Source organism: Rissa tridactyla, chromosome 3 (assembly GCF_028500815.1).
Source record: "Rissa tridactyla isolate bRisTri1 chromosome 3, bRisTri1.patW.cur.20221130, whole genome shotgun sequence".
Taxonomy (NCBI): Eukaryota; Metazoa; Chordata; class Aves; order Charadriiformes; family Laridae; genus Rissa; species Rissa tridactyla.
The window spans coordinates 7,981,331-7,999,165 of NC_071468.1; the positions used below are offsets into that span (position 1 = coordinate 7,981,331).

At 42.5% G+C, this 17,835-nt stretch overlaps 1 protein-coding gene across 3 annotated transcripts in view; it reads right to left on the bottom strand.

Annotated features, from left to right (window-relative positions):
• SPTBN1 (spectrin beta, non-erythrocytic 1) overlaps positions 1 to 17,835 on the bottom strand; it is a 135,999-nt gene that overhangs the window by 14,786 nt on the left and 103,378 nt on the right. For all 3 annotated transcript variants that reach the window (XM_054194093.1, XM_054194092.1, XM_054194094.1), the window contains 11 exons: positions 14,720 to 14,810; positions 10,266 to 10,412; positions 8,376 to 8,639; positions 7,450 to 7,674; positions 7,159 to 7,248; positions 6,594 to 6,872; positions 5,257 to 5,387; positions 3,726 to 3,930; positions 3,200 to 3,574; positions 738 to 982; positions 184 to 322 (listed from right to left, as the gene is read on the bottom strand). In XM_054194093.1, coding sequence (XP_054050068.1) covers positions 184 to 322; positions 738 to 982; positions 3,200 to 3,574; positions 3,726 to 3,930; positions 5,257 to 5,387; positions 6,594 to 6,872; positions 7,159 to 7,248; positions 7,450 to 7,674; positions 8,376 to 8,639; positions 10,266 to 10,412; positions 14,720 to 14,810 — 2,191 coding nt within the window. The remainder of the gene's footprint in view (positions 1 to 183; positions 323 to 737; positions 983 to 3,199; positions 3,575 to 3,725; positions 3,931 to 5,256; positions 5,388 to 6,593; positions 6,873 to 7,158; positions 7,249 to 7,449; positions 7,675 to 8,375; positions 8,640 to 10,265; positions 10,413 to 14,719; positions 14,811 to 17,835) is intronic.

Genomic DNA, 17,835 nt, shown 5'->3' on the forward strand with positions numbered 1-17,835 from the left:
AGTTAAATTATACACTGATTTCACAATAGCAAGTAAGCGGAACAGCCCCTGAAGTAATGCATGGCATTATATAAATATGCAGCTTATTGATCTGTCGACTACACGATGCAGGTTTCCCCAGCTTAAAGCAAAATCCATAGGCCAGCTGCACTATGGCAGTTACACGTTCAGCGAGCACAGTACCTCCTCTGACGCATAGTGTTTTCTTGCCAGAAGAGATTTGCCAAGCTCAATGCAGGTAGTAAAGCTGTCGTTTCGGGCATCGATTTCTGCTTTGATACCCTGGTGATTGTTCATTAGTAGTTCAACAGACGAAACATCCCTAAAAGGATCGATCCATGGGTCAGAAACACGTATTCCAGATTTAACAGCTGTTACACTTTCCAACAAGTAAACTAACCCAGAACTGTACGATAAAAAAAATTCAATTCCTAGTTTGTCTTTGTAGCTTGGGAAGGAAGATGGCTAGCAGCATTTCCTTAGGAACAGCACCATTCTGGTCTGAATCAGAGATCAAATAAACAAGACTGTGAGACTTAATCTCTTTGAACACAATTTTACATTGCAATTACTTCAGTAGCCCCCAGCCTCTGCTGGGCAGCAAACACACACTACACCACCATCAGATTTTGACAGATTTTGAATTCTCTCTGAATTTCTGGCTCAGCGACACTGAATTTTTTCCTCAACTGACCTGCAGCCTTATCTTGTGATTGAGAAGAGATACTTCACATTACCTTGGCTTTTCTTGGGCTTCTATCTGTCGGATAACATCTTCCATCCAAAGCATGAGATCACGAACCATGCTGAAGAAACGGAATTTGTCTCCTGTATCCACCAGTCTCACCCTGCGTCCCTCGCAGGCATCCAACAGTGCCTTCCATGCTTCTAGGACCTCGTTTTCCCTTTTCTGGATGTCATCGGCTTTGTCTCCGGCATAGGCAGCCTGAAGGCGCGCAGCATCCTCCTGCAGCTGTCTCACCTGGTGTGTTTTTGTGAGAGAAACGCATCAGCGCTTGGATACTTCTGAGTCACAACTATGGGGAAATTTTAGCTCCTAATTCATCATTTGAATGGCTTTCTAAAGGCACCGCAAATATATTTGGCCTGTCGATACTAAGAAAGTTTGTTCTGTTATTAAGACAGTATACCCCTCTGAGAATATTTCTTCGAGAAGACTGCCGGGTCAAGGGGCCCCCAAAATAACAAAGATTTGCTGCTGCCTAAACCTCCCATAAGACTACGTGCCAATACAAAGTGACTGTTAAACGTCACGGCAAATGGGGACCATTTTCATCAACAAATTTTCAATGCCACTCAGGAACTCCTGTAACAAAACCACTACTCTAAGAGTCTGTCAGACTATTAAAAAAATGTATTTTAATGACCGAAAGGTTTTTCCAAAAAGGTAGATAATGACTTCAAACAGAATAAAATTTGGAAACTCAAAGACCATTCTACTATTAGAAATCTCTTTTCCTTTCAAACACTGTTTTGGGACATCAAATGCTATTTCTTGACTGTTGCACATATTTTCAAGCCAGGAATCATTCTATTATCTCTTTTCTAATAATTTTCTCTTTTCTAACAACAACAACAACGTTCGAACACCAAGTTAAACAGCATTCTAGCTACGTACACAGAGATCAGGCCACTGTCATAACGATCCACCTCGACGCTCTAGCTGCTTCACCTGAAAACTATCCTAAGCACTTTCACCACAGCTCGGTGCTATGATTACATATTCCTTCATTTAGGCACTTGATTATAATTACCTTTTTGAGAGACTGGGATCGGTGTTTTGTGAATGTCTCCCATTTTATGCGTAAATCTACAGCTCCTGAACATAAAACACTTGGAAAATCAAATGGTTGCTATATCCCCTTTATTCTAGTGTAAACCACTATGTAAATTGCAACATAATCAAGAACTGGCAGGCAGCTTGGCCATAAAAGCTATCTTTTCCGACCTACTGGGATAAATACAGTCAGTCATAATTCCTCCATTCCTTAAGCAACTTGTTCTCTTCCGAAATTCTCATTTTGGCAGCCGAACATTGTTTTTTGGTTTAGAATCCCCTGTGTGCTGTACGAACAGCTGCTGCCTTCTATTTAACATACCTTGGCTTCAAAAGATTCAGAATTAGATCGAGTTTGGCTGCTTTTAAAAATGTTAGCCTGGATTATATACTTTACATCTCTTCAGACTGCTGTTTGGAAGCATCATAACAAGCAGTATTTAAGTCAGAATGCCCAGATTCATAAACAAGTCAGAAAGTCTCTAACGTAGGTCTACAGATCTCCTTTCAGAGAGGAAAATAAAAAGTGCCCAGCAGAAGAGGGTTTGGCTGGGGCTCTTTGGTGAACAAGCCACTGGGCTTACACATCCCTTCGTATTTGCCTCCGTCCTCCAAGTATCCTTTGGAATATCAATTCTTCAATGGGACGGGACAGCTGCGTCTTGCGTTCACTGAGGCGAACATGGCATAAGGAGCAGGCAAATCTAAGGTGGCTTCCAGCACAATTAATATAACACCCAAGAGCAACGTTAAGGACAGAAAAATCTGAAACCTGTACTTTGTATTACCTCTGATACATTAAAAATTCTTTACAGATTTAGTATCTGTTTAATGTCTTTCAGAAACTGACTAAAGAGACACTATGTTAAGTCAAATTAATCTTTTTTTTTTCTTCAAATGTAAGCTATTTTCCAATCATATCAGCCATACAGCGTACTGCTGGTGCTGCTTCTTGAGGCAATCAGAAAAAGGTCCTCTGAGGAGCTAAAGTGTGTTACCCTCATGCCTCTCCATCCGCTCTCTATTCCTACGGACACAGCAGGCTGAAACTGTCAGGAGCCACCATACTTTAAATCAATGTAGGCAGAAGTTCTCTGCCTTTCCGATTTCTTCTTCAGCCAAGGACAGGAAATAGAATAATGTTAAACAATTACCTACATATTCAGAAATCTGTGTACTCAGGGATTTCTATTTTAGATAAACTAATTAACCTAATGCAATGACAGAGAAGCAGGAAGACAGATAAGAAAATGACGCAAGTGAAGTTCTTCCCATAGAAATACACTTGGAAAGCAGCTGGCAGCGCTGTGTCTCCCAGCCACAGAGGAGCCAAGAGCAGCAGCAGAACTCTGCAGCTCAGGTTCCTATACCCACAGACAGCACCTTTCGATTGCTACACACCTGGGTGCCAAGCGCCTGGATATCATGCTCAAACGTTGTGTGCATTCTCTGTAGTGTTTCCACTGTGTTTTGGTCTCTACCAAGCTCTTCAGGTAGTTTCTTATGTTTGTCTTGAATACGTCCCAAGATCTCCTTGGCATCGTGGTAAAATTTGTGCAGTTCATAAGAGGCTGCTAGAATTTGTGTTCTCGTGTCAATGAGCTCTAGGAGATCAGCCCAGGCCTCATTGAGTCCATCCTTCCACTCTGCAATTGTTGCAGCATCTGAATGTCCAGAGTTGATGAGTTCATCTGCCATGTGGTTAACAGTATCAACACGCTCCTGTCCGATGTTTCCAGTGTCTCGGGCAAATTCTCGGAATCGCTCCTGTAGCATCTGAAACACAGAGAAACAGACTCATGCAGCACTGTAGTTACAAACTGATCTGAGCAAACCATCAAGCCAGCCACCCGTTCATATTAACCATCTACTGTGGGCAGCATCCAGAAAAGGAAGGTCAACGTGCAGCCACGTCCACGGAACTTACTGTTACATGTTCGTAATCCTGTCCCAGCTCGTGGGATCCTGCCACCACCTCCCTTTCAGCAATCCATTGCTCCAGATCATCCACCTCGCGGTTAAGCTGGAACAGCCTGTGTCTCTCATCCAGCTTGCCCCGCCTCTCTTCAGCAAGATCCTTCAGGCCTGCATACAGCTTATCCACTTTGGACTGGCGCATGCTGATACGCTCGCTGGGACACAAAAAAAAAAAAGACAGCATAGAGTCCGCATCATCTTTTAAAAATAATAAAAGGTTAAGTGGGGAAAAAAGAAACACTACACGGAATAAAAAAATCGCTCTTGGAGTATTTAATCCACAGAACGCACATCCGCTGCATGCACGGATTTGACTCGGACACACTGGGCCAACCCTCTGCTGGCACAGTTGGCTGCACTAGCTGGACATAGAACCCCCCTGGTTTTAGAGAGTTAAGCTGGGAACCAAGCTTCCCATTTGTTTGACCACAGATTAAATCAGAGTCTTCTCCCCAAATTACAGGTGGGATCTGAATTGTTGAGGCAAGTAGTATGTAATTTTAATTTAAATTCTGCTTCGAAGTTCAGAAGTACCCATGTGTTCCTTACTCCCTAAAACTCAGCATTTCCAAAAGTGATTAATATTCCTACTTGCCATATCTTCTGCCTATATTTTGTCTGACCTGTATAGCCCCGTCAAACTGCCTCCCCTCTGCCTTGCAAAGATGATTATGTCATTCCAGTATTCAGTCAGCTGAGTCAGGAAATCCACTCTCATCAGAAATTATCATGACCACGAGAGAGTGCTTTTGAGTTAAATAACAATCTTCCACCAGAGGCAGAGAGCGTCTTTCCTAAGACAGTCCTATCTTCTCATACATGAAGCGGAGCAGTTAAATACATCACCCTCATAGTCAAATCAGCCTTGCAGTCAAAGCCAATGGAGAATTCTGTTTGCTTAGCTGCAGCTCTTACAGCAAAACAGTTCTTAAGCTTCCCGAATTCTCCCATAGGGAAAGCCATTTATGAGATTTGAGATAAATTTACCAAAACCAAGATCTTAATGTGCCCATGTTTAGAGCATCAGATTTCAGCCTCTGATTCTACTGGAATCTCAAAGAGTGGACGCAGATCTTGGCGAGCACTGCCCTATAGGCAGAAGGATAAATGACTATGACCCCAGGGGCTGGACGTAAAAGTTGGCTGAGAGTGAGTTGTCCCTCAGGATTGCTGTACCTCTGTAAGGTTCAGCAGTGCTGGCGGACCCGATACCACTAGCCAGTATAAAGTAGGCAACAGATATTTACTGAAGGTGTCCAGTACTATCCAGAAATCAGCAGCTGCAAATATTGACCCTGACCTCTGGCCAAATCAGTGATCTAACGTGCACCTTTAACTGAATGAAGCTGAACTCCTCTTCTTCTGTACATTCTTCTGAGGTACTGACTCTTTGCTGTAGTCTTTTGTGTGTCAGAACAACTTAATGAAGTGACTGAACTACTAAAAGAACACATAATCCAATTAAAAATGGCAGTTAATACCTTTCTGGGTGATTATCTGCCACTAAAGTTCTGCTGGTCTTTGAAAGCTGATGCACAGTTTCAGCATAGTCTTCTACAGCTTGTTCCAAAATCTGGTGTTTCTTCAGCATGGACACTGCACTCTGTTCATCCTGTAACAGTGACAGAAAACGACAGTCAAGTCCCCCACTCCAGAGGAAGAAACCATACAGCAAGTTCAACTTGGTGTGCAAGCGCTATGTGGTAGCCAGAAGGAGATTTATAAAGGACTGCTCCCAAGTGCACCTTGAAGACAAGTTGTTCTGACAGTGGTATATTAATAGTTGAGTTCACAGCAAATGGTACCCACAGAAAGCAAAATAACAAGCGAAGAGTGAATGCAACAACCCCTCTGGGATGCAGAACACGATTACATCAGCTGTACATGAAGCATGTTGAATTTCCTCTTCTATGAAGCTCTTTGTGTGTTTACACAACACTGGTGATTGCGCAGGGCTCAGAAAAATGGAATAGTTTTCGGCATGTCACTTGTCAGGCTTTTCAATGATAGCCTGGGTAAAAGAAAAGAAATCCTTTGGAGCCCGTGCCAAAGGATTCTCCACCGAAGTGCCTGGAGAAATTCCAATCAAAACTTTCTATGCATTGTAATGATTAAGAAAAAACAACTCCCAGCTCTCAGTGTTTACTGGTATTGTCAATAAGTCTTTTCATTAAAATATTTTTCATTATGTAATATTAATATATTACGTAATTAATATTTGTTTTTATTTCCATTGCTTAGGTATAAAAAAGAAAACAAGTCCTTTTTAACTGAAGACTGAACACCCATGGAATGTGTTCTACTGATACAAAGCCGAGTTTTATTTTATCAGGGCAATGAACGCAGTATATTTATGTAAATAAGATACAGCACTCTAACACCTCCTCGAAAAATACAAGATCCCCTACTCTTTGGCATGGTCTGATGCTGTTCTGATTTCACTTCAGTGGGAGTAAAACCTGACGACTACTGGCATCAACTGAACGACCATCAGGCCTGTTTCACAGAGAGGCGCATCATGCTGTTCCCAGTGATTTGAAACTAATAGAAAACTTGACCTAACTGGACTGTATTGGTAACTCTGATCTTACAGCAAAGGAGGGCACGCAGTTGCCATTCCCAGTCTGAGGATGCTTCAGACTCAGTACGGCAAGGCCTATCCTCCACACTATCAGAGACGTGATAATAACTTGAGGTTTCATAGGGGAAGTAAATTTCTTTATGTTACCATTACATTAGGGACACATTAAGTTATGTCACCCGCCCCCCTCTTGCTAAGCAATTAGAACCAAATTAGTGTCACTGTGTTGCTGCTCACCTTGGCTTTCTCTTCTGACATCATGTAGAGCTCTTGCTCGCTCATCCATGCCTCAGCCTCGGCAGCATCAAAGTAATACTGCTGTGCTCTGTGAGACTCCTCTAGGCGCTTGTGGCGTTTCTCTGTCTCCTCGATTAGGAGATTCCACAGCTGCTGCAAGTCTGCAAGTCTCTGCTGAATTGCTTCAGCATTAGGGCTACTCTCTGTGATAATGTTTTTACTCCTCTCAAAAATGTCATCGATACGAGGCTGATGTCCCTGGATTTCTTTCTGAAGGGTCTAGACGGGAGAAAAGCAGACTGATGAGACACTGCACCAAACAAAAAAGAAATGCCAGTCAGAGGTCCTAACTCTAGAGGGGCAGCAAAACACATGCCATCAGCTCATGTGGACAAATTGACGCTGGGCCCCTCCCTGAGCATGCCACCACCCAGTGGTCACACCGCCCCCCCGATAGCACATCGCCACCGAAGCACCCATCATTTTACCCCACACCCTTCCTTCCTTAAATTAGTCAGCACCAAGGAGAAATAACAGGTACGGAGTTCTAACAGCACCTAGTTACCTGATTTTTCTTTATCAGTAGCTGCACAGTCTGGAGGTTGTGTCCATGATCAGTAGATGTAGCTATAGGCATCCTTTCTCCGACCCACAACTGAAAGGTAAGAGAAGAACACGTCTGATTCTGAGCAACCCCAGGTACAGCTAGGGCAGCTGGTGCACACAAGATGCAAAAAGCAGCATTACTCAAACATGCTACTGAGAGACACAAGCGAAAGGTTTCTTCCTGTGATAGCTCTGTAACAGGTGTGACATTTTCCTAGTGTCTGGGGAACAGGATTTGTTTTATACTCACAATTTCATCTTCCACATCCCGATTGAACTGGTGGATCTCTTTGGAGGCCAGCAGGTTTGCCTTTCTTTCATTCAAAGGTTCCAATAATTCCAAAAATTTCTTTTCTACAATAAGGCGTTTGCCATCTACTTCATCTGTACTCTTCCCTTCTTGACTTAAAGCCCTTGCCTGGCTTTGCAGCTCCTCTATCTCCTTCTTACGAACATCCATTTGATTCTCTAGCATCTAAACAGAAACACAGCAAACAGCTCCTGAAAACTGGGGTAAAAGCAGTTGGTACAACTAGGGTATGTCAAAAGCTTCGTAAGTAGGAAGAACAGATGCTGGTCAGTAAGGATTTACCAGATAAATAATTATTGTAGCATTCATATTGCAAGGAACAAGGCTTAAACACAGATTCACAACTGTGTCCACCTGCTGATATCCCTCAGTTACGCCTGCTCGTGCAAATGGTGAATTTGGCCAACGACACAGCTGAATCTCTTCTATCAGCCATTCACAAGTTGCCCTGAACAACTCTGGAGCACAGCTAATTGCACGCAAGAGCTTCATTGCTCTCTGCTGCCCTTGCTACTCCTTGCTGCCTTTCAGCAGGGAATCAGCGACCGACCAGCTTTGGACAAGTTTGAATCACAGGCAGGCAGCCACGTACAGAGAGGGAATGACGAGTGACTGGAGGACTACAGCAGGAGACAGAATAGAGACATTAATGTGGGGAAGGAAGGCAGTATAAGGTAGAGATTGCATCAAGAAATTTACAGCTGATTTGTTTCTGGGTGTATTTCTGCTTCTTCTTAAAGATACATGACACAACAGGTAGAAAGAAGAGCAAATCAATTCTTTTCTAAACTGAAAGGATCCCCTGTCTGTTCCTTTGAGTGCAAATATCTGCTGTCTCCCCACCCTGCAACCTGCGCTCCGTTTACCTGCTGCTTCTTCAACAGGATGTTGACGCTGGTGAGATCTTTTCCGTAGTCATCCGACTGAATTTGACTCTCCAAACCATTCAGCCACTTATCCAAATCAGCACAGCTCTGGGTAAAAAGCTCCGCCTTGTTTGCATCAAAGAGACGCTGAGCTTTGGTCTGGGTAGTGGATTCAAGCTCTTCCCACATTTGATGGAGACCTGTCAGCTTTTCTTTCACTACACCTTCAGTCTCCGGTTTCTCTGCAATGAGCTGCATTCCCTCCTGCAAAGCAAAGTGCAACAGAGTGGTACCTCCTCAGGAGCACTCACAGACAGACCGTTAGTTAAATTATTCTGATTAGTAAGCACTCAGAATTCCTCATCTGCTGGCAGCATCAACCACTCATTTTCTATCTCCAATTATCCAGTGACTCCTTCCAGAACATCAGCTCCCAGGCCCTTCTGTTGCCAGGAAGAGGGTTTCTTGGCAAGGTAACGCCTCCTTTCTCTTCCCCCCTACACATGTTCCTTTGTGGGAGCTCCTGGGGACACTGCTCCGACAGGAGTGGAGCAGGCTGCCCCATGCCGCTTGAGTGACAGCGGAGGAGGGGGCTCCAGTTGAACAAGCTGCGCGTCCAGCTTCTGTGGGCCATTTCACCACAAGAGCAAAGAAGACCCAGTGTAATGCTGGGAGAGGGAGCTTATGGCACCAAAACTAAGCTGTGTGACTGAAGATGGAGATGTCAATGGGCCACAGCAATTACCACAGGTCTACGCTAGTCCCAGAGAGGAACAATCTTCCTTGGGAGGCAGGAACTCTGTACCCAGTACCAGCAGAGCACTTGGACTTAAGATATCTTTTTGCCTTTACAAAGATTGTATTAGTTTTGGAAATATTTTATTTACTTCTAATTATGCTTCTACTTCTGCACCTGGGTGGTGCTGACTATGGAAAAACCTTTTCAGATGTGAACTCTATTCACACCCCAGGACAATTTAATAGCTGTGACCACTGGAAACGTTAATATAGTGATTGTCAGCTGTGGCTCCATACACAACTTCGGTACTTTGCTGCAATCTGATTTTTCAGAGGCAAAGGGTGAGGATGTATTAGCATCACTAAAAAAGTACTTCCAGTACTAAGAGCAGCCTTCTAATTACCCCATTAAACGGTACTGTTATTTGCAGACCACAGAAAAACCTCTAATGGGATACAGAGTGCCAAAGTGGGAGAGGAAATGAGCAATTAAGTTAACTTAGACTGAACAGAAACCCACTGTCAGAGCTAAAGACCACACCTCCTTAATGCTCCAGAGCTGCACACGAGAAACAGGAAAAAAAGTACAGCTCATCACAGCGTATTAAAGCCTCAAAGTAACTTGATACAGAGCTGTGAATCTTAATTAATGACAAAACTGGCTGTACTTTACCTCACGCACTAATTTTGCATGGAGAAAGACAGCCTGATTATAGTCCTGAATGAATGAAAACCAGTACGGCACCATGGGAATCTAAATTCTGTTATTCACCTACATTCAGTTATTTCCCACAAAGTACTTTTACTTATTAGCTCAAATCACAACATTTGTCCCTTTTACACTTTGGGTATGAAAACTAGGTTATGCCTTCCTCCTGATAGATAAGAAAGACTAGACAAATTTAAACTGGCAACTTAACCAATGACTATTCTTGAGAATGTCTTGGATAAAAAACACCTAACATCAATGAGGAATAAAATGGGTTAGGTGGGGACACAATGTGACAGACACTTATTCTACAGTAATGAAATTTCCTTTTGCCTTAGCTGGAGAGATGATTCAAGAACCAATTCTGCAGAGGAACAGATCCCATCTCTGTGCGTAACCATCTTCAACAAAGATAAGGGCATTTTTGGACATTCTTTAGTTACCTTTTCAATCTTCTCTAGCCATTCTTTGTTGGATGCAAGTTCTGCCATAAATGCCTGATGCTTCAGCCACTTGCTATGCAAGTTCCTTGCCTCATCATAGGACATATCCTGGGCTGTGAGCATCTTTTCATTGATCCAGAGCGAGAGCTGAAAAGGAAAATACACACGTGTTTGTGAAAACATTTGTAGTGTGAAATAATGCAAAGTATCAAAATACCTCCAGATCAAGGATAAAGAGATGCCTCTACAGAAGAGTTGCGTGCGATTCAGAGACTGCTTTTACTCAGGGTTCAGACAAGGATCCACCTCTTCAAGAGTTAAATTTAAACATCCATCTCCATTATATAAATAACCCATGACTCAAGCAGAAAGGAATCAACTCCATGATGAGCAAAATCAAACACACAGGTCTCACCCAGTTCAACAGCAAGAGGAACAGGGACATGTGTCCTACTTAATGGTCACAGTGGGTTTTCGTAACGCTTTTCCCTTGCAACGTTACTCAACGTGCTACTCGGGACCAGGACTTGAATGTCATCACCCTGTGGAGCCTTACTGACTTCCTGAGGACACTGCAGAAGTACACCCCAGTGAAATGGCATGCAAAAGGCAGTCTCCGGAATGAAACAGAGCCCCAAGGTAAATTTTTCAGGGAAACACCGAATCAGAAATTCTGTATTTCTACTCATATCAAAAGTCTTAAGAACAGAGATGGTACCTTTCCCCCATAGTTCTTTCTCTATATAGGTTTACATAGCTAAATTTATTTGTCCAATCTCCAGTAGTGTTTTGGGACTCAAGACTTTCCTTTTCCCATTATTTAAAATCCAAGACTGATTTAATTCCGATTTTCTGCAAATACAAAGACATTGAGAACAATTTCCAGACCAACACTAGAGAAAATCAATCCTTCAGAAGACAGCTTATTTGCCAAGGGCAAACAGAATATGAAAATGATCATAGCAGCAAACTTCAAATTTCCTCCTAGGGTGAGTCTGACTGCTTTATCTGTCCCTCAGGTGTGGATAAAAAACACATTCACAGGAATGTTAATAGATCTGGAAAAAGATCCATTTTCTGCATATTTAGAGTCGCCTACCCAAGTGGAAAATGTCAAGACAAATCTAAGCGTTGTTTCTAGAATGCCACTTCAGCGACACATGCTGTCCTGCCGAGGAAGCACCCTGACAAGAAGAGTAACAGATCATGGGTGAGACTTGCCAATTCTCCGCTACATACTCGGAATACAGGACAGCAGATGCATTTAGCATTCTCAAGCCTTTTTTAAATTCTCCCTTAAAGGCACTGTTAAGCTCCACAAAAAGGGAAAACTTATCACGGCAATCAAAGAACCTCCTCAACTGATCTTGCTATTAAGCCTAAACGGAAAAATGCTCATGTTCATGAAGATCTCTGTAGGCAGCGAAGTTTACAGTTGTAACAGGCTACTGTGCTACTTAACAACCAAAGGCTACATTAAGGACTACTATATAACCCAATATTCACAGCGGTTTTATTCCTGCCTTTCTGGGTAGGGGACGGCTGCTATACTCTGAAAATTGCACTGCTCGTCTTTCATTGTTTGCTTTTACTCAGCCACAACATTAAGTCTTCCGAGAATTTAAAAGTGCCTCCCAAGGAAAGGTAGCATCGTCTGTATTAACAGATGGGGTGAAGCGAGACACAGACAACATGAGGTACACAGGCAGCGTCTGTCAGGATAAAACCCTCATTCCCAACTCTCACAATGTTGTTACGTTCCTTCTGATAACACAGAAGTGCAAATAAAGAATTTAAGGGGCGACTATTAAAACTGGTTTTTGCAACCACTATAGTCACTAGAACCTTCAGTATCTTCAGTGCAAAAGCAGATCTAAAAAATAATACAATAATTCCCTAAAACAGTGCCTCAGATTGACACTTGCTAACATTTATTTCTCCGCAAAACCTTAAGTCAGTGCAGAGCTAGCTATTAGGCTTCCTCCCATCCTTTGCCCATATACCACCAAATTTTGTTTCTGCTCTCAGCTCCTGGAAGGCTGTAACACTCCGCAATGAAAACCAGGCATGAACTAAGAGAAATGCAGAGACAAAACCCCTTAAATCTGGCAGAGCAACAAGGGAAGCTGAAAGAGCACCGGGGGCTGCTGCACTTCCCAGACGCCGCAAACACCCGAGCTGACACGGCCTGTCTTGCGGTGTAATGTCTGCACCGCATGACAAAACCTGCCGGCACGCTCCGTGAACAGGTAGAAAACTTCCGATGTGCAGAGTCTTGCCAAATGCTTTCACTCTGGCGTCCCTAGAGAAATTAGCCCAGACAGTACTGGGACTTCTAAGCACTTCCAGGGAAGATCAGCTTTAATCTCGTTGAAGATGAGCTGTGAAAGAGCAGGAAGTCTGAGAAAACTAAATGGCAAAATTTATCACATCTCCTCTTCTCAGGATTTTCTGCCGTCACTCTTTATTTCATTCACTCAGCCAATTTAGTTAACACATTCATATTTATGAATGCAAGAAACAGATAAAAAAGCAACCCCACCAGGATTAACCTGTGACAGCGCATCTGGCTACTAACAACAACAAAATCTGCTGCATTTTCCCTCACCTGTGACCGGGAAGAAAGGTTTATCACTGCTGAGCTGTTGTTAGAGCATTACCCTGCCACCTCCTCGAGCACCGCTGACTCTGCTCACTGCCTCGCCTGTGAGTCAGAGGCAGGAAGGAGTGAGGGGCAAGAGGCCACATTTACAATAATGCTTCAGCGCGGAGCCACCAACGAGGAAAGTGGCGGCCCTGGGGAAGGAGCACACCGCGGAAAACACTCTTCCCTTCCTCAAGCTACAGACAGATGGGAAACCATCCCTAAGGAAAGCCAAAGGATCACAGCCGGGTGAAACAGAGACCGGTTCAAATCTGTTTCTAACTGTTGTCAGCTTCACGGTCAATACTCATGAAAAAGCAAAGGGTGAGGTATTCCCCTGGCTCCCTTCCACCCCGCAGGACAGCAGTGCTCCATCACACAATCCCTCCAGCCCAACGTAGGTATCAGTAGGCACTTCGTAATCACACTAATGCAAATTCTAAGTCTCATTATGGCTGTCTTCTCAGAACAACCATTCCATTACCGTCAAGGCTAATGTCATCTCAAAAAGGACTGAAGAAATTTGTAACATTTGGGTATTTTAAGTTCTGTCTTTGAACTGTACTGTCCAGACACCCATGCTTTAGTCGCTGGAGAGAAACAATTGAGAGGAAAGGCATGCAGGCAGCCAGACATTAGAGCTTTTATGTTTTCCTTTTTTTTTTTCCAATGATATATGGGGAAAAAACAGATCCTAGGGAACACAACCACATTGACGCAGAAGCCAGAAGAGTTCCAAGAGCTGAGGCGTTTTTTTGCCAGAGATGTTACAGAGGAAGGAAGAAGCTGCTGCTAATAACAGCAGAATTTTTGCTAATCTGTCATGTTTTTACTATCAAGGAAGGAACAATTTAAGCCGAGTTCATGGTTAGCTTACGCAATGCAGGAAAACAGACTGCATCTAGGCAACCAAGCAGTAAACATCATTTGCCCACTTTATGATCATCATTTTGTTTGTTTTGTACGAAATTTCAGCTGCAGGGCACTTCCATTCACACACTGAAGCGACTTCCAGTCGCTTGTAGCTGGCTAGGATGTGCAGCTAATGTACTGACTCTTGAATTTAAAAGCACAGCTTTGACACAGTCAGGTCTCTTTGCAGGCTTCAGATAAGGACAGTTAGTTTTTAATGCACATCACAGGCAAGGTTCTTTAATATCTGTCAGTACTGCATGTAATAACCTGAAAATTACTTGATTAATTCCTCATGCTAGGAACACGATTATTCCTAACTTTAAAATGTTGCCTTCAGTGTAAACAAATCCACGTAAGTCACTAGAAAATCTGGAAGGGATTTCTTTTTTTCAATGGTATAGTACTTAACAATTTTAAACACGTGCAAGCCATCAGATAAATAACACATTAAAAATTATCCAGTTTAATCCTGCTCCCCTCTTATTCCTAACCTCCTATTCTTCTGACTAATGTTTTGCAGAAATCACTTGAAATCTCCTGCCCCTGGCCACGCACATATATACAGCTGCAGGCAAAATTCTTAATGCGTTCAGTGCTAATCCCACCAGATTCCACATGATTAATTTATACCCCAGCAGAAAATCTTCACTGCTTTTGGCAATCTTCCCTGTCTTCATCTGAGATGACAAAAGGAAATTCAGTTCATGAGAAAAAAAAAAAACAAACAGATTAGAGTTTTGGGCAGTGTTTTTTTGAATTGTTTACTCCACGCTAAACACTACTGGATGACTCGACTGCAAAACGCTGAGTATTACAGTCCTCATAAAATATGGGTTAAGAATGGTCTTCTGCGGGATGCAGCTTTTAGAGGTAATAGCAAAGGGATGTAAGTTACCTCTTGACAATCCTGAAGAAACTTTTGAAGATCCCGGTTATCTTTCAGTCTCATCAGAAGTTCACTGGCTGCTTCACGGTTCTTCCTATGTCTAGGAAGCAGAGAAAAAAAACAAACTTGAAATGGGCATTTCATGCAAAACTGTCATTTGTTTCTGCAACCTCTTCAGGATACACTTACTGAGTAAGTGTGTGGTGTGCGTCTTTTACTGCCTTTCAAATGAAGGACGTCTTTGAAGCTCAGATATGCATGTGTTATTTAATGGGCTTACTTAAGTTCAGCATCTATTTGTTTTTGTGACCAGTTAAATACGCAGGGAAATTCTGAAGTCAGCGGGATTTCACAAGTGTAATGTACAGAATTTGGCCCACTAATTTCAAGACCCCGGGAAAGTTCAGACTGCTTGCCAGAAAACATACGAAAACGACCTTCAAAATTGCAACGATAAGATTGCATGTTACACGGATCTTGAAAAGCATGTACTCACTCTTTAAAATATACCTTTGCTATGGCTCAGCACCTCCTTTTCATGAACAAAGCTGGAGTGGTTTATGCAACCTTCCAAATGCTGTATCTAACAAACAACGCATGCAACACACCTATGTGTTTCTACAAATAGAAGCTTTATACACATTGGAACGTATTTTTCAGAGCATTTAAGAGCAGACAGAAGAAAAGGTTCGTCTAGAAGCCCTATTTTTAATCAATAACTGCTTGCCCCTTGAAGGATGAGTCACGCTAGCAGTCCCAAAGGTCTTGGCGGGTTCTTCAAATGGACACGGTGCCTGAAAAGCCGATTCCCAAGGTACCTCTGAACACGTTCTTAACTAATGCTTGATTTGGAGCAGTTACCACTGTCCTTTGGTACTTTCATTACTTATGAGGCGATTTAGATGGAGGAGACTAGATAAAGAAGACCATTTTTATTTATTGCTCATTGTGTTAGATTTGTCCATAATTCACTACACAGGGTCTTAAAGTGAAATATTGCTGCCCTTTGTAATAACCTAAGATAAACAGGGATAATGAGTTGGAAGTTATTTTAAAGGGTGGCAATTTGTATGATGATCTCAGCACATACTGACAACAGCTAAATAAATCCATGGTAGTGGAAATCTACAGAGACTCATAATAGTCTAGAAGACTAAATTACACGTTGATGACAACAATCAGATTAAGATACCACTTTTCCTGACCTACAGTAAGTTACCAGAGCAAGCTCTCTGGCATGAATTTAGTGACTTCAGAAACACAAGGAATACTTCTTTTTTATTATTATGTAAATTGCTTTACATAAAAGCAAAAGATCTGTAGGCAGAGGAACAGGAGAAAACCCTTTACAGGACTGCTGTAATTGCTTCTCTTTTGTCTCAACAGCTTCCTCTGAAAAACCAGGCAAGCAGCATCTATGTAGCTGTAGGTCAAGAAAACGGATTTACAGATCAGATGGCAAGGAAGACGTATGTAACCAACAAAGCAAGATACTGGAGTCCACGCTCAGGTAATCTTGAAGGTGTTATCTTTGAGGTGTTATCTGAGAGAGCACAAAGGAAAGGACACATAAATTGTGCCTTAGGAAAAATCTCAAAAACATAGCTAACGTCATTGGGTTTGATTCCACTCTTTCTCGTCTGCTTTTTATACGCCTGGGCAAACACAGTGCATTACTCAGGTTGCTAAAACGAAGCAAGGAATTTTTTGAGTGATTTTACCATGATAATTTCACAGATTTAAGGCTAGATTACATTATAGACTCATCTATTCTGGAGAGGACACAAGTTATGAAATTAAAAGGAGAATTTTCATGACGCTTCTTTGAATAGAGTTAAGACTAGGTAGAGAAGTTCTTATGTTGAGAAAACTTGAGTTTAAAAAACTAACTAAAATATCTTCCACAGAGTGTTGGAAATACTAATGTCAAGAACTTTGAAGGGAAACCATGCAGGGATGTCAAAAACAGGTGATGACATAGCTTTGTTTGGGTGGGGTGGGGTTGGTGTTTTGTTGCTGTTTTGGGGGGTTTGTGGGGTTTTTTTTTATTTCTTTGGTTGGTTGGGGTTTTTTTCTTTGTGTGTTTGGGGGGGGGGGGTTGTTGGTTTGTTTGCTTTGGGTTTTTTTGTCCTCAGCATAATAAATATGATCCTTGGCCCTTAGAGCTATTTAACTGTAAAAGGTTGTTTGGTTGTCCAAAATGACCTGGAGTGAGACTGAAAGATGAGTATTCTCTAAAGAAGACAGGACTGAATTGTAATATGCTTTAAACTGGATACCTGGAGATGTGTTAGTAGTATTTTGAGGATGGACACTGCTGGAACAGGCAGGAATTCCTGTATTTTCATCATAAAATTGATGTTATTTTTTATGGGAATAAAGGGCCTTAAGAATTCATTTAGTCTGTTCTCCTGCCCCAGACTGGCTGTTATCTAAACATTATTAATCCCTTGTTCATGTTTCTCTAAATTCTTTAAAAGCTCCAATGACAGGGATTTTAGAGTTTTCTGTGCATAATTACCCCTACCACTAGAAAGCTTCTCCTACACTCTGCTACCAGTATATCAGAAGGGCTTTGGGTGGAATAAACGGGCACACAGACCGGAGAACAGAACCATTCCAATTACAAATTTTTATCCAGATACTAGAAGAGCGTGGTGTTAAGGACGCTGGCTGGTCACCCTGCTTCCCTGGCTGCGTGTGCAGAGGCCCCAGCTGAGCCAGCTGGGCGTATCGGGGTGGTGGACAGGCCGGACTGCAGCTCTGCTGAAGACGACATACAAGCACTTGGCCATCACTGGAGGGCAGAGAAAAGCACAAAGCTTACTGTTCAAGTGTTGATTGAAGCCATCGCTATTAAAATCCTGCACTTCCGAGACGTGCGTGGCAGAGAAGGGCCAGAAACTCAAACCCTGCCACACTTACGTTGTTAATGACTGCTTCTTGCTACTAACTTGCTGAAATAGTTTGTAGGCACAAAAAAGTTTGCTCTGCAGACGCTAATTATTTAGAACGACTTTGAATTCATCTGCTTGTTCACATAAATAATCACATGTATGACTTATAATACAGCCGTATCTACAGCTGCATTAAAAGTGGGCTTCCCTATGGATACACAGAAGAGG